This window comes from Pocillopora damicornis, chromosome 13, assembly GCF_964200805.1.
Source record: "Pocillopora damicornis chromosome 13, jaPocDami1.2, whole genome shotgun sequence".
In the NCBI taxonomy this organism is placed as follows: domain Eukaryota; kingdom Metazoa; phylum Cnidaria; class Anthozoa; order Scleractinia; family Pocilloporidae; genus Pocillopora; species Pocillopora damicornis.
In genome coordinates, this window is record NC_142682.1 from 3,058,291 (window position 1) to 3,073,702 (window position 15,412).

At 35.9% G+C, this 15,412-nt stretch overlaps 2 protein-coding genes and 1 long non-coding RNA gene across 3 annotated transcripts; 1 reads left to right on the top strand and 2 right to left on the bottom strand.

The window, feature by feature from the left end:
* Positions 1–598: 598 nt before the first annotated feature.
* On the bottom strand, positions 599–2,719 carry LOC149035020 (uncharacterized). The gene is made up of 2 exons (XR_016182188.1): positions 2,611–2,719; positions 599–1,747 (listed from the first exon to the last, which is right to left on the bottom strand). It is a non-coding gene; the product is annotated as an uncharacterized LOC149035020 (long non-coding RNA).
* A 1,840-nt stretch (positions 2,720–4,559) lies between these two features.
* LOC113686448 (uncharacterized) lies at positions 4,560–9,649 on the bottom strand. The gene is made up of 6 exons (XM_027204068.2): positions 9,150–9,649; positions 7,030–7,182; positions 6,832–6,923; positions 6,447–6,544; positions 6,038–6,112; positions 4,560–5,705 (listed from the first exon to the last, which is right to left on the bottom strand). The coding sequence occupies exons 1-6, from the start codon at positions 9,480–9,482 to the stop codon at positions 5,407–5,409; spliced, it is 1,050 nt and encodes a 349-aa protein (XP_027059869.2). The 5' UTR covers positions 9,483–9,649; the 3' UTR covers positions 4,560–5,406.
* Positions 9,650–9,696: 47 nt separating this feature from the next.
* On the top strand, positions 9,697–15,072 carry LOC113686449 (uncharacterized). Its single transcript, XM_027204069.2, has 2 exons — positions 9,697–9,839; positions 12,754–15,072. Exons 1-2 carry the CDS (start codon positions 9,784–9,786, stop codon positions 13,214–13,216), a joined length of 519 nt encoding a protein of 172 aa, XP_027059870.2. The 5' UTR covers positions 9,697–9,783; the 3' UTR covers positions 13,217–15,072.
* Positions 15,073–15,412: the final 340 nt, after the last annotated feature.

Genomic DNA, 15,412 nt, shown 5'->3' on the forward strand with positions numbered 1-15,412 from the left:
CATGCTCATTCTGGAAACCATTTGCACTGTCTGTCCACTGATTTTCACCATTTGAAATGTGCAGATTGTGATTAACACCATTTGGAATAAGTATCTCAGAATGATCAAGATTTTCCACAACACCTTAAATTGACATAAAATTACATTTGTTTCAGTGTCCTAAGCAGTAACAGGTTATTTTTTTCCTGTTTTTGTCAGCACGTTGGGAAATGTATAGAGAACAGTATGGAGAATATGCATACTGACAGGTGTCAAAAGGTTAAGCCTTAAGATCTCAGAAAAAGTTAACTCATTCCACAAAGTCTGTTTAGAATTGGGATAGTCCTGTGAGATAAAACGCATCATTCCTGGGTCTTTATACTTGCTCTGTGTGGTCTCCATCATCTAGCAATCTTTTACTTTTTCTCTGACTGGACTCTTGAATTTAAGATAACTCACCATTCGTGAAGAAATAAATGGGAAAAAAGGCTGATGTTGTTATATATACAAAACTACTATACATTAAAAGTGTTAAGATGCACAAGTTTAAACTCGCCGCAAATTTTATCACACCGCGACGTTTTTGAAAGGGAAATGTTTGGAGATTACGTAAATGACCAAAGTATGTTTTTGCAAAAGCAGTAATATACCAAGAAAAAGTTAAGACGGACAAACTCTCGATATATTGAGCACAAAGATGAGAACGACGCCACTCTGGCTTCTAAACTGTATTTCAGTATTTACAGTAAAGCGGAAATGCACGAAAAAGATCGATGTTGTTGCCACCTTGCTTGTATTTGGGGTTAGTTATTAGCAACCGACACTGAAGACCACATGGACGATATTGCTACAGGAACTCGACAGTTCGTCAGAAAGAACACAGCTTTTTTGATGTTATCAGCCCAGCTTAGATCAAAGTAAGGGTAGGATGCGAAATAAACTACTAACCATTGCAGAATGACCAATCAGCTATTCCGTTGGAGACTCGAAAGTGAAACGGACTGACTTTTCGATCTGGAATGGCATACGGAAAATGAGTCTCAAAGGTGTTTGAAAAATTCAGGGTGAATCATGCTTAATTTTGAAGCTCATCTTTCCAAAATAACCTGCCCAGTGTATTGGTGTCCACATAAGAAATTGATCCCGAGCATTAATTGAGCGAAAAACTGCTAACTTGGATGGTTGAATAGGTCAAACTAAGTATATCGCCATCTCGACAAGCTCTGTGTACTGGAGGAAGCGGGTATTCCGACCGAGGGCAGCGCAAAGTACACCAGTTAAACTGTTGTTTTATTTGAAAACCATAGTCAGCTTCCGTATTCAACGCTTCAGACTCCAGATTAAGCGCAAAAACGAAACAAATGCGGAGAGTGAGAGTCAACACTGGACACAAAGTAAAATTTGAACGCACTACCGAATTGGAGAAACTTGAGGACCATGCGGCGAGACGGAAGTCAATCTCCTTACGAGAAGCCAATCAGATAGGGGCAATATTCTCAGTGAACCCATCAGAGCAGTGGAGGGAAGGAGAACCATTTGAAAATTTCAAGGTGGATTGCCTACGTCCGGAAAACGTCCGGCCGAAGTGCAGTTGAATTTAGGAAGGAGTTTTTAAACGGCTTTACTGGAGAGCGCCAAAGCTCAGAAGTTTGACCAAACTAACCATGGTGAGCTGCGATAACGATCAAATCACGAGTAGAGACATGATCAATATCTCCACCAAATAAGTTGTCTTCAGCTTTTTCAAACGGTTTTCTACGAAGCAGACCTGTAGGTTATGTATATTAAATTTGTTATTGATAAAGAACTCTTAAAAAGCGTCGAATTCTGAGATTGTATGGCACTTACTTGCTCGATTAAACACTCAAACTATATCTTAAATACATATTCAGATGCTTTAAATTTTGGATTAAGTAGATGCATTAATGCGGAAAACCTTGCCACGTTTTCTTTCCGTACGCGCGGTTTCTACCTCAAACAAATTGAACAAAGCGATTTATTCTGCCGCTGGAAAAAACAGATCTGTTTGATTCTTCGAAGTAAAACTGTACCCCCCATTTAGTCATGGTTGAAGGAAACTCTATCTTTTTCGTTAGGTCTACTTTTTCCATTTGAACGCCCGCAATATAGAAAGCAATTATTTTACCACGTGTATTTGAAAGGCCGATCCACAAAGCCATAAATTATTAACTGCCTCGAAGGCAAATTTTGACATCTCATGTGTTTTACTTGGCATCACGCTGAAGTGTAGTCCGTAATTTTGGTATACGTTGTTGCAAAAAGCTGTTAGGTGTAAATATTAAACTTATGGGCTAAGATCGTTCGGATGATGATTTCTACTAAGCAAACACTCTAACAAAAAGCATAAAGGGGATTAAAGCGAAATTTGCTACAATGGAACCTCGATTTAACAAAACTCTTCAAAGTGAAGTCCTTGGTATTACGAACGATACTCTTCAGCCCGGCTAATTTTCCAGTAAAAAGTGTATGGGGAAAAATCCTCAAAATGACAAAATCCTCGTTATAAAAAACACAATCGTCACATGACAAATACAAATGCGAGCAAATCGACAAGAATCAATCCTCGTCGTTTCTCCGTTTGCTAGTGATTTCCACTGAAATTTCTCTTACCTGCTTTAAAAAAGTAAAGACCTGTTCAGTATATGTTGCTTCATATGGACATTAAAGCACAAATGTTATTTATAGTAATCGTTCTTATCCCAAAATGCTGGGTAGCGCGACGTCACACCACAAAAAAAGATATTAATAGTAATAATAATAATAATAATCATCATCATCATAAAAAATTTAAAGTAATTATTAACCAGCCCTCGATATAACAATTGGTTGTTTTTCTGCAAATTCGTTAAATCAAGGTTTTGGACATAACAAACCCTCAATTTAACGAACCAATTTCCCCAGTCCCTTGCCACTTCGTTAATTCGAGGTTCCACTGTATTGAATGCTAAATTTGAATAAATTCTTGTCCCATAGAAACAAAAGGCCTGAAGGGATACAACCAAACTTTTTCTTGGCTGTGCGCATTCATAATCCTGAGTTACACAAAAAGGTCGATGGTATCCAACACTCGATTGCGAAATATGATGAGAAACTGAGGCCAACTACTATCTCCTCTGAAAAATTGCATGTTTCCCTTATGGTCATGCGCCTTGAGAATGCTGAAGAAATCCAGAGAGAGGGAAAAATATTACATCAGTGCAAGACACCTGTGGAAGCCATCGCAGCCAAAAGTGCAATGACATTAAGATTCTCTGGTCGTGGCCACTTTGGGCATCAATTTCTCTATGCAAAACCTGATGTAAAGGAAACAATTTTTTTAGAATCAGTTGAGGAAACTGTGCGCAAAATATTTACAATAGAAGGAATCCCTTCGACTGATTCTCGAGTACACACCTCACTTGAGCATCATGAAAATAGATGAGAAAAAGTTTAAGAGGAATGGGGTCTGGAAAATCCCCGAGGAGAGTTATGCTAGATAGATCAATGTCAAGTTTGGGGAAGAGCCAGTTACAGCTTTGCACTCATGTACAATGGAAGAACCGAAAGATGAAGATGGGTTTTATGGGTGTGTGGCAACAGTGACATTTGGTGACTCAGATGAAAAATCTTCCAGTTGAACAGAAAAGAAAAAAACAAAGTTAGTAAAGTCAAAGGGAAGTCAAATAATAAACAATAATCTTGGCCATGCTTTGAAATAGGATCTCGCCACCCAGAGAACAGCGTTCTGGCTATAAGGCCACCATGTCTGCAATAGAGTGCATTAGGGTAGTCCGAAAAGAACAGGATTCCATCAGTATTGCAAAAATGCAGTTTCTTAGTTACATATCATAGTAAATTAATCTCTACTTTCAATAGTGTGCTTCTTTTAATTACACTATTTTAAGACTGGGTAGGTACAGGTGGGCATAATTTAATATATATCAAAGCGCTCAGATAAAATAGTTTATTTTTTTCTTAGAACAAACTGATTCTTTTTTATTAATTATCATCACTGAACCAATAAATATCTAAGAGAAAAGAAAGATTATCACAACTCTGGGTCTTAGACAGAACTAGTCCAATTTTATTAAATCACTTAAGGTCAATCCTCTGAAATAGAACCTGCAAATATATTTTTGTAAAACTTTGCCTTTTGGTCGTTCATCTCATAGGAACATAAATTTTGAAATTAGAAAGGGGGAGGGGGGTAATAAGTATGCAGCCTGTAGAGTTCCAATAATATTATACAAAATATATTTTTTAATATTTGCTAAATTTGCATTTCCAAAAATTGTTCCTTGTTTGCCAACTTCCCATACTATGAAAAGTGAAGTTTTTATATACGGTGAACGATCGCCAATCATCACAAAAATCTGGTACGCATCAAAAAAGTATAAACATTTCCAACTTTCTGGACTTGTAGCTAACAATCTCAGTCTTCATTTGTAGCAAAAATCTGGGATAACCAGGCTCAAGGTATAATTTTTTTACTCTATCCCAAATTAGAAACTTTGATTACAATTAGCATCCTCCAGCCAGTAAAGTTTTATCGAAGTGTTTTCTATAATCTGACACACCAGTTACAACCAGAAGAATTTCAGTTTATTTTACTAGAAATTTACAATTATCAAATACATTTTGAGAACCTTTCCCTTAGGTGTTAATAATTTCATGTAGATAGAATATTGCATTAAGTTGTTATATTACAAAATTGAAAGATTTAGAACATTTTTTTCAAGCACAGTAAATGCAATTAAATTCATAAGAGTATGTTTAAAAAATAAAAAAGGAACAGAGTTGCCACACTTAAGTTGACAGTCAACTTTAAATTAAGGAACATTTTTTCAGTGGTCAATTGCCAAGTTGCCACATGACATTATGTGCACTGGACTGAAAATGTATGCAAACAATGTAATCCAACAAGGCTATTAGTTTCTAAAGAAAGTATTTTGCTGTGTTGACATGAAAAAGATTGTTTAAGGTTGATAAACTGCCATAGCAAATGTTGTTAAGCTGGTCACTGTATTCTTGCATCAGCCTAAGTCAAAAGTCTGATAGACAAACTCCAACCATACATTTGCCCTGGATCAGAGCAAATTTGTTTCAAAGATGTGCCAATGATTGAAATGTCAACTTTTCAAAATTTTTTGATATCAGTTCATGTACCTTGATCCTTTTAATTGCAGACAAAGCAGAATGTTACAACTATGTACTGGATGATGATGATGTATATACACTGAAGGTAACTTGTAACACATTGAAGCAACATTTAATGCAAAGGTAAAATGGCTTTACAGCTAAATAAATACATATGCAGTGGCCAAAGTTGTGTGAACATTACCATATGGGAATTTCTTCATTTATCTTAAGAGTTTCTGAGTTGACCTCTATTTACAAATGGATAAATTTATAGACAGCATAAGCTGGTTACTGCATGTGACTGCACAGACTTAAACATCTAACAGGCTGGTTTAAATAAAGATCGCTAGAATTTGTTTCGATTGCATTAGTTTCTTGAACTTCATCACTATGCATGTCAACATCACTGTTCTTAGCAGAGAGACAACTGCTGTAACTTGTGCTTTTGAAATGTTCATCATTTACATGCCCATTCTGAAAACTATTTGTACTGTCTATCCATTGATTTTCATCATTTGAAATGTGCAGATTGTGATTTACAGCATTTGGACCAAGTTCCTCAAGATGATCGAAATATTCCACAACACCTACAATTGACATTAAAATAACACTTGTTAAAATGTCATAAAGCAGTAACATGTTTTTTTTTCCTAATTCTTTGATCCCTAGGCTTACAATTTCTCTTTAGAATACCAAGCCTGAATCAAACATTAATGGTTATGAAAATGAAGGAATTGATCACCATTGATTGTTGAACAAATTCTCCTTCTCAGCATGTTGGGAAATGTATAGAGAACAGTATGGAGAATATGCATACTGACAGGTGTAAAAAAAGGTAAGCCTTAAGATCTCAGAAAATAGCTAACTCACCCAACAAAGTCTTTTTAGAATAGGGATAGTCCTGCGAGGCAATACCCACCATTCCTGGGTCTTTTTGCTTGCTCTGTGTAGTCTTCATCATCAAGTAATCTTTTACTTTTTCTCTGGCTTGACACTGGAATTTAAGTAAGATAATTCACCATTCATGAAGAAATAAATGGGCAAAAATGTTGTTATATATACAAACCTACCATTAATAAAAACTTTAAAGATACACCATTAATTGAAAACTGAGGTAACAATTTTTGGCAAAAAAAAATGATTCCCAAAAAAACTACATGTATTTCAAATTACAAGAAAGTATCTCTGGTCTACAATTGGCCTTACCCAAGGAGTGCTCTGTACATATGGAATTTAAAAATCTAGCAAAAACTGTGCTTGCTCTCCTATATAGATTGTGACTAACAGATCATTATCACTAAGGTATGACCGGCTAAGAAAATATTCACCTGTAGCACAGCTGTGATTTCTCAAGAACTGAACACTTTGTTCATAGCCAAGTGAGGAAGCAAGGTCACAGGGTGTTTGCCGGTACAAGTTGAAAGTACTGAAAGACAACAGAGGTTGGTTACGATCCCTTTTCAAAGAACACTGTCTCATACTGTACCTTTAAGCTCAGAGGTGTGATTAACAAGTAAATTGATCTACAATTAAAGTACATTCCTCAGCAGAAAGGTGATAAGAATAGAACAGGAAGTCAAGTAATATCTTGACAACTATAGACACCAAAAAGAATAAGAGTTCAATGGGTGAAGAGGTGAAGGGGTGACTTACTCAAATAATACACTTCAGAAGTTTGAAAGTCAAGTTAAATTGTTGTATTGTTTTGAATACCTTAAGGGAGTTCCAAATTCCTGTAACAACCTCAAACATTGAATGCTTCCACAGCGAGCAGCCTTGTGCACTGCAGTATCTCCAAGACTATCCTACAGCATTGAAATCAGTGAAGTTAGGAATCCAATAACTTGCTTCAGGGTGAAAATGAAGTTCAATAGGCAGAATATAGAAGGAAATTTCAATAAATAATCTTACCTGCTTCTGTCCAGAAGACCCATTTTCCAGCAGCCATTGGAGTACATCCACATGACCAGCAAAGGCTGCAAGGTGAGCTGCAGACTGTTCAAATCTCCCTTCAGTTATATCAATGTTTAATCCACACTCAACAAGGCGCTTCACACATTCAACCTAAATATAGAAATCTTTTATTTAACTATTGGTTGAGTCATACACATTTTTGTGATTAGAAATTCGAGAATTTTGTCAGCCTTTTGACCAAACTGCTTTTTCTCTTTTTTTCATCTCCTGAGTAAAGGCCATCAGTATAACCATATCGCCTGAGGATAGTAGAAGTCAAGGGTTTTGACATAGAAAATTTGCCAACTTTTCTTATGTTGCTTTAAAGTAACTTTTTACTGTAAATCAACAAACTTACAAAGATATCACCCTGGTAGTAACCCTTTACACCTTTACATCAGTATGCATATTCTCCAAAAATGTTTTCTATTCATTTCTTAAGGCACTAACTTGGAGATTTTGTTCCACAATCAAGAGCTAATTAAGTTGATGATGACTTCCTAAATTCTAGTGACTTATGTTTGATTCAGAAATGTCCATCTGTTTTTAAGAAATAATCAAAGAGACACTGGACTAGCCCTTAAGTCCTGATCAATTCTAATTACTGATTGACAATGAATTCCTTATTTCAAAGTTAAGGTTAGATCTACCATAACAGTTAACAACACTCAGCAACAGAACAAAAAACTTTGTTAACAACTGTAACACCCAAAAACTGCAGAAAATTATTATTATGACTCCATAGACAATTCTTAAACATATATTTTATCCATGAACAATTGTCTGTCCCAAGAAATAATATGGTGGTGAATGGAGAATGAGTCAATAACTGCCATAGTGGATAACAATGATGTACAACGAGAAGTGTTTAAACTTTCTTCAGTGTTTATTGAAAAACGAAAAAACGAAGTCAAACACTGGGTAACTAACTTAGAATTAACTTGCAGTTCAAAATTTCTGCCTCAAATAACAAAACTGTAGACAATTTACATTTTTGTAAGTCCTTTAAAGCGTTATTCATTCATGTAATACATGCATAAGTGATCTAAATCTTTGTCTGTTAAAATATGAAACCAATTCAAAAACAGTAAGTATCTTTAGAAAAATCGAGGGTTATTTTCACGTTTCATGGTCAGACTACAGAAACGGGTAAAACTGTCCTACAGTAGAAAAGTTTTGTAAAGAAAGCTCCAGGCCTCATTCTGAAGAGTTTCCTGTTTTGACTAGAGACAAATTGAACAACAAAATTCCTATAGTTTTCAAAATTTTTGTGATAATCACATTTGACTCTATCCAAGAATTGAATTCTCTAGAGACAAACTTAGTATTACCCAGTGTCCAAATTTAGTAACTTTTCAAAGTTAACTGCGTTGGTACCTAACTAAAACATTTCGAACTAATGATCAACATCACGGCAACCGAGATTTCATTCAAAAGGATGTCATCACGTATATATTAGTCTGTAAACTACACGGAAATTCGTTTGGCGAAAATTTTTTAATTCTTCCTCTCTTTTCACAAGGTGAATGCGCCGTAAATTTCATCACATCGCGGTGCTATGAAAGGGAAGTGTTTGGAGATTACGTAAATGGCTGAAGTGTGTTTTTCACAAAAGCAGTAATATACCAATAAAAAGTCACGACAGACAAACTCTCGATATATTGAGCACAAAGATGAGAACGAAGACACTCTAGCGTCTGAACTGTATCTCAGTGTTAACAGTAAAGCGGAAATGTATAGAAAATGATCAATGTTGTTGCTACCTTGCTTGTATTTGGGGTTAGTTATTAGCAACCGACACTGGAGATCATGTGGACGATATTGCAATAAGAACTCTTGAGAGTTCACTTATTAGAAACAGCACAGCTTTCTTGATGTTACCAGCCCAGCTTAGACAAAAGTAAGAGTAGGATACAAAAAAAAAAACTTCTAATCACTGTAGAATGACCAATCAGTTATTCTTTTGGAGACTAGAAAGTGAAACGGACTGACTTTTCGATCTGGAATAAATTACGGAAAATGTGTCTCAAAGGTGTTTGAAAAATTCAGGGTGAACTATCCTTAATTTTGAAGCTCACCTTTCCAAAATAAGCTGCCCAGTGTATAGGTGTCCACATAAGAAATTGATCCTGAGCATTAATTGAGTGAAAAACTGCTAACCTATCTCCTTGGATGGTCAAATAGGTCAAACTAAGAATATCGCCATCTCGACAAGCTCTGTGTACTGAAGGAAGCGGGTATTCCGACCAAGGGCAGCGCAAAATACACTCGTTGAGCTGTTGTTTTGTTTGAAGACCACACTCAGCTCCCATATTCAACTTTTGAGACTTCAAATTAAGCGCAAAAACGAAGCAAATGTGGAGAGTGAGAGTTGAAACTGGAAGCAAAATAAAATTTGAACACTTTACCATAAATCCCGCCGCATAAAGAAACCCTGCCGACCATGCGGTGAGACAAAATTCAATCTCGTTACGAGAAGCCAATCAGACAGCGGCAATATTCCCAGTAAACCAATCAGAGCAGAGGAGGAAAGGAGAACCATTTGAAAATTTTTAGTTGGATTGTGTACATCCGGGAACTTTTTGTTTTGATTATCGTTACTTCCTGTCATAAATTTTGTATCGCCGGCCGAAGCGCAGTTGAATTTAGGAGGGAGTTTTCAAACGGCTTTACCGGAGAGCGCCAAAGCTCAGAAGTGTGACCAAACTAACCATGGCGAGCTGCGATAACACAGTCGGAATAACGGACACGACCAATATATCCACGAAGTAAGTTGTCTTCAGCTTTTTCAAACGGTTTTCTACGAAGCAGACCTGTTCTTCTCCGCGTACGAAATGTCCTTTTTGCTTGTTTTGACCTTTGTGTATTGTCTTCTCTCTGTTTAACAGATTCAAGCAAAGGTTCTTTTTATTTACCAGACATTGTTAATGTTTTGATATTAGTTTGAAGGAGTATTAATTGTCAAAGTATGTTTACTTTTTCCTTTGCTTGTTCGATTTCTCGCTCGGGTACATTTGGTGTGTAGTTTATGTAAATTCAATTTGTCATTGTGACGAAGAACTCTTAAGAAGCGTTGAATTCTGAGATTGTGTGGCTCTTGCTAGCTCGATAAAACACTCAAAATATATCTTAAATACACATTCAGCTCGTGGATGCTTCAAATTTTGGATTAAGTAGATGTATTTATACGGAAAACCTTGCCGCGTTTTCTTTGCGTACATGCTGTTTCTTCATAATACAACTTGAATAGAGCGATTTATTCTGCCGCTGGAAAAATAGATCTGTTTGATTCTTCGAAGTAAAACAGTACGCCCCATTTAGGTATGGTTGAAGGAAACTCTATCGTCTTCGTGTGTTCTCCTTTTTTCCTTTTGAACGCCTGCAATATAGAAAGCATTTTTTTTTACCGCGTGTATTTGAAAGGCCGATCCACGAAGCCATAAATTATTAAAAGCCTCGAAGGTAAATTTTGACATCTCACAAGTTTTGCTTGGCATCACGCTGAAATATAGTCAGTAATTGTGTTATCTGTCGCTGCAAAAAGCTGTTAGGTTTAAATAAATTTATGGGCTAAGATCGTTCGGATTATGATTTGTACAAGGCAAACATCTCTTACAATCAAGCGTAAAGGTGATGAAAGCGAAAGTTGCCATTGAATAGTAAATTTGAATTAAAATGGATGGCATTTGAAGACATTCATCTGCTTATCAGTAGACGTCTTTCACGATGTTGCCTTCTCAAGATCCGAAAAATTTGAAAGCTTTAACTCGGTGGACTATCCAAAACCTTCAGTGAAACACGATATCACCGAATAGTTTCCTTGATTCGCTTTAATCACGCTATATCAATTTATGATAATCAAGTTTCTTCCACCATAAGCAAATGCAAATTCGTTGCTGTTCGTTTCAATAAAAATAACACAATGGAGTGTTGTATACCTGTTAAGGTTATGTCATATAGAGTTTGGCCTTTTCATAACATCACGTAAAAACACTGAATACTTATTTGAAAGGAAAATGAGAAGGGCATACTAAAAGATTAATCCCTATCCTGTTTACTCTGCAAATAAAATCTTTCAACTCCTTAATTACAAAAAGTAAATGTTCACATTTCATCGCCCATGAAACATCCAACTTTTAATGAAACTGACAATGAGGTAAACACAATCAATTTCTACTGCAAACATAGCATTGTTTCATTGGTATTACTCTATAAGTTAGCAGTGTTTCTTACTTCACAATTGCTGTAGCAATAGTGCTGTTTTCTTAAAATCATGCTGTTCATCAAAAATGATGTTATTGCTGTGTCGTTTCCATAGTCTGATGAGCGGGTCAGCTCAAAATAGTGTCTGACCCCCTAATTATGTTGATCTAGAGGGGTCTTCTGATATTGTTTCTTGATTGTGTTTTATCTAGGAAATTCGCTCTTGAGTTCAAGTTTCAATATTATGTTTGATATTGTCAGTGGATTTACAAGTTATTTACAATCAAAGTTAACTTGATAGGTACTTTAAAAGCCTCGTAAAAGGCAGTCACTATATGAATAATTATCACAACATATTGGGCAAAATATCTTCATTTGCAATTAGGTTAGATTGATGAGGGATACTATGCACTATTTTAAACTACTGTTAGATGAATGGTGATAGCAAAGTAATGGAAATTCTGTTTTCAAACATGTAGGTGTCAAGTATTTATCACTGTTCTTTTATTTTAAACCAATTTTTGATCATGAGGTGTGAAATTTCAATTTTCACGGCTTTTAGAAGTGCTTGGCTGTGTAATGTTCTCTAACAGTGTCACCTATTTTAAGAGTAGTCACAGGATAAGCAGGCTTTTCTTGACCTTTGTGGTTTTCAAACTTTTGTTTATAAGATCTCATGGGAGACTTCTGCAGGCTCCTCAGGAATTTGCTAACCCAACATTTTCAGTTTTGCTTAAGTTTGTTTTGTTTTGTTTTTTTTTCATTGCTGATTATATTTTTATTTTGTATATAACTTTCAAAATATTTGGTGTTTCAAACCTCCCTTTTGCCTGCATCACATAGATATGGTTTTTCATGTTCTCTAAAGGTCGGTCAGAAATGCTCTACAAATTAGCTCGGTGAAACTGAAAATTAATGAGACAATTTTTGCTTCACTAAACATGATTTTGTGAACAATTACATTTTAGAATACAAGAGAGTATTTCCTGTTGGGTAGAAGTAATCGGGGCTGTGCTCTGGCAATGCTCTGTGGTCCCTAGTACCTGATTTTGCTCTTGGGTGACTAGAGATTCTTTTTTTTTTTTGCTTTTTCTTTAAAAAAGCATAAGCTTGGCACCCTGGATTCCACCATTTCAGAGCTCTGGGCTCCCTTGTATTTTTCTCAGAGCACAGCCTTGATAATTGTTTTGAAAATTAAGTAAAATGAATCAGTCCATATGAAGTAGTGATTAGATAAAAAATGAGGCAGAAAGTTTGCAGTTATTTCATTCACCCAGACCTTGGAGAGAACCTAGTGTGAAATATTGCCAGAAGTTAGTGGGCACACACAAATTGACATTTGGAAATTTAAAATCAATTGGATTTTGTATTTAAACTTTAATCACAATACAGATTGGTTACTAAGCAATTCATTGTAATACTGTAAGTTATGTGCAATCAAATAAATCAATAAGGTTTATTTTATTATTCTTACAACAGAGTTCTTGCACCTCCTGGTGGGAAAACGTCCATCAGTTTGTTTGGTGGTGATGCACCTGAACCACCTGCTCCTAAGAAGGAGGTAAATGCCTGCCAAGCAGCTCGAAACAAATCCAATGTCTTTGCATCAGATGGTCCTGCTCCTGCTCCTGACACAGCAGCTGCTCACCATAAGCAAAGTCAACAAAGAAGGCAACATTCCAGTGTGTTTGGTGAGTCAAGCCAACCTGCACCAGTGGCTCAACCTTTTGAGCCTGAGCCTCGAAAGCCTCACTCAGTGAATCCTCACCAGGAGGCACGGCAAAAATCTTCACTTTTTAAGGGGCCTACAGAACCAGCCAAACCTCCCCCACCAAGGAAAGGCAGTGACATCATTGCAGGACGCGGCCAAGATGAACCAGCTCATACATCAGTGAAAGTGCATGCTCCTCCTGGTGGAGTTTCTCACATCTCTTTTGGTTAATTTTCTATTCATTTAAGACACATTATTTTTTATCTTCATTCTTATTTTGTTACCATTAGTCCAGTGTACTCAGTGTTCCAATGCCCGATTCATGGTTAAATCAAAACTGTAAAATTGAAATTCATGGTCATTGTTAAGGAAACAAGGCATTTCTTTAAAAGAAACACTTCTCTTCTCATGCAATTTTTGTCACAACAGCTCCTATCTTTTAAGTTAAGTGTAAGTATTTAAGTACTGTATGTTTTCTTCTCATCTTCTCAATTTCTTATCCCTTTCACTCCCAAGATCTGATTAGTAATTCTCCTTACTATCTGCCATACAATTCTTATGATGTTAGTTTAGAGAATTTGGTATTGGATCAACTAATAATCCCATGATTGATATTCTTCTCTATTCTCATCACCTGCCTGCTTGATATTGTATTGATATTGTAAGGAGAAATTCTGTCTTGGTCACTTGTGGGAGTGAAAGGGTTACAGCATGTTTCTCAAGTTACTTTCAGCGAGGAATTTTTTTTCACCCAAGGTAAAAATTACCCCCTAGGCACTCATTTCTTTTCATTTGTTTGTAAATTATTGTTAATATCATTGTCTTTGTGAAGGGGCATTTTTTAACTTAACAATTTTAAGTACTTAGGTCAAGTATTACCTGCTGATTTTTTGTCATGTAGGGTGTAATTTATTGCAGAGTTAAGGGAAGATTCAACATTCAGAAATTAAATTTTACTGAGCAATATTACGTGTGTAAAACTGTTGAACTTCGAGGTATTAAGATCATATAATTTTTGCTGACAACATATGGTGTCATTCTTAATATGTTGTTTCCTCTTGATAATGTTATGTCAACAGTGTGTTATACTTAGCAGGTACAACTGACTTGTGCCTAAAGGGGACTCATGCTTTGTAGCAACCTTCATTAAAAAACTTAGAAGTGCCCCATTTTCTGAGAGCCTGCTTACATTTTTATGCAAATCACACCTCCAAAATATCATGTTGAGGTGAACTGTACACTGTTAGTAGAGAGCAGTTCTTAAGTTTGAGTGTCTTTAGACTTACCTAATTAAAGTGTTATTTAGTTGTGTATAGGTGCCATAAGTCTGTTAGCCCTTTGCGATCTTAAATACAGTAGAACCATGCTAACTTGAAGTAGATGAACTGAAACAAAATTTTGTTTTTGCCTATATTTGACCCCAGTTTTCAGTCATTTACTCTCAACTAACTAAACTTTGGTTAACTTGAACTAATTTTACTTTCCCTATGCTCAAACCTCCCAAACTGTAATACATCTGGCTAAACTTCTCTAACCTAACATTCTTATAAAAAAGCTCTTATAAAACAAACTAAACATTTCAAAATGACTTTTAATTGTGCAATAATGATAAAAACACGATTCCTAATTACTTATTAACTGGATAATTTAAAATTAACCAGAAAAAAATCAAATCCCCTCTGGCTTGAACAGTTTGAAATATTTTCTGTTTCCCTCAGGAGTTTGAGTCAGTGTGGTTGTACTGTATGTATTTAGCAAAGTAAGAGGTAACAGTTACATTTAATATTTTAAACCAGAAAAACATAACCATTTCAGTTATAGCTACTTAAGTGTAGTTTTAGTATCTAATCTTTGGGTTTTAAGAAAAAACTTTCCCACTAGGCAATTGGTAGCACAACTCCATTCAAGGTGGCATGGTGGATATCGGATTGTATGAAGCTGTAAACCTTATGCTTGCCTATTGGAAGAAATATGTGCATTCAGCTTTTTGTGTAGATTTGTTACTCGTTTTACTTGTGTGTAATATATTCAGGTGAACAACATCAGTAATTGTTTCGTGTTATGACAACATTAAATGAAGGACACTCGGTGACTTTTGTACCTTTTTTTTCTTTTAATTATGTGAAGCGAAGTGAATCTGTGATCTTTATGTGGCATGGCTCATCAGCAATCCTAGATTAGTAGTGTGTGAAAGCTGTATGCTTTCACGGCAGCTTAACGTAGTCTCCTTTGCAGAATGTCTGGTGTGTATAGAGTTACCTTCAATACGAATATTGGGAAGAGCTGAAGGGAAAGGCGACTCTACATGCAGGGCATTGGATATCATGCAACACTCCCTCAAAAGAATTAGTTTTCATCAGTGGCTTGTTTTGAGGGGAGCATTGTGTGACATCCTAAGACACAGCTGCGGAAAAGCCTTTACTAAAT

Coding starts and splice junctions, on each gene's coding strand:
- LOC113686448 (XM_027204068.2), bottom strand. CDS start 9,482: ATGGTAAAGTGTTCAAATTTTATTTTGCTTCCAGTTTCAACTCTCACT. Junction 6,545..6,831: donor GAATTTGGAACTCCCTTAAG/GTATTCAAAACA, acceptor GTTGTCTTTCAG/TACTTTCAACTTGTACCGGC. Junction 6,113..6,446: donor AAATCACAGCTGTGCTACAG/GTGAATATTTTC, acceptor CTTAAATTCCAG/TGTCAAGCCAGAGAAAAAGT.
- LOC113686449 (XM_027204069.2), top strand. CDS start 9,784: ATGGCGAGCTGCGATAACACAGTCGGAATAACGGACACGACCAATATA. Junction 9,840..12,753: donor ACGACCAATATATCCACGAA/GTAAGTTGTCTT, acceptor TTCTTACAACAG/AGTTCTTGCACCTCCTGGTG.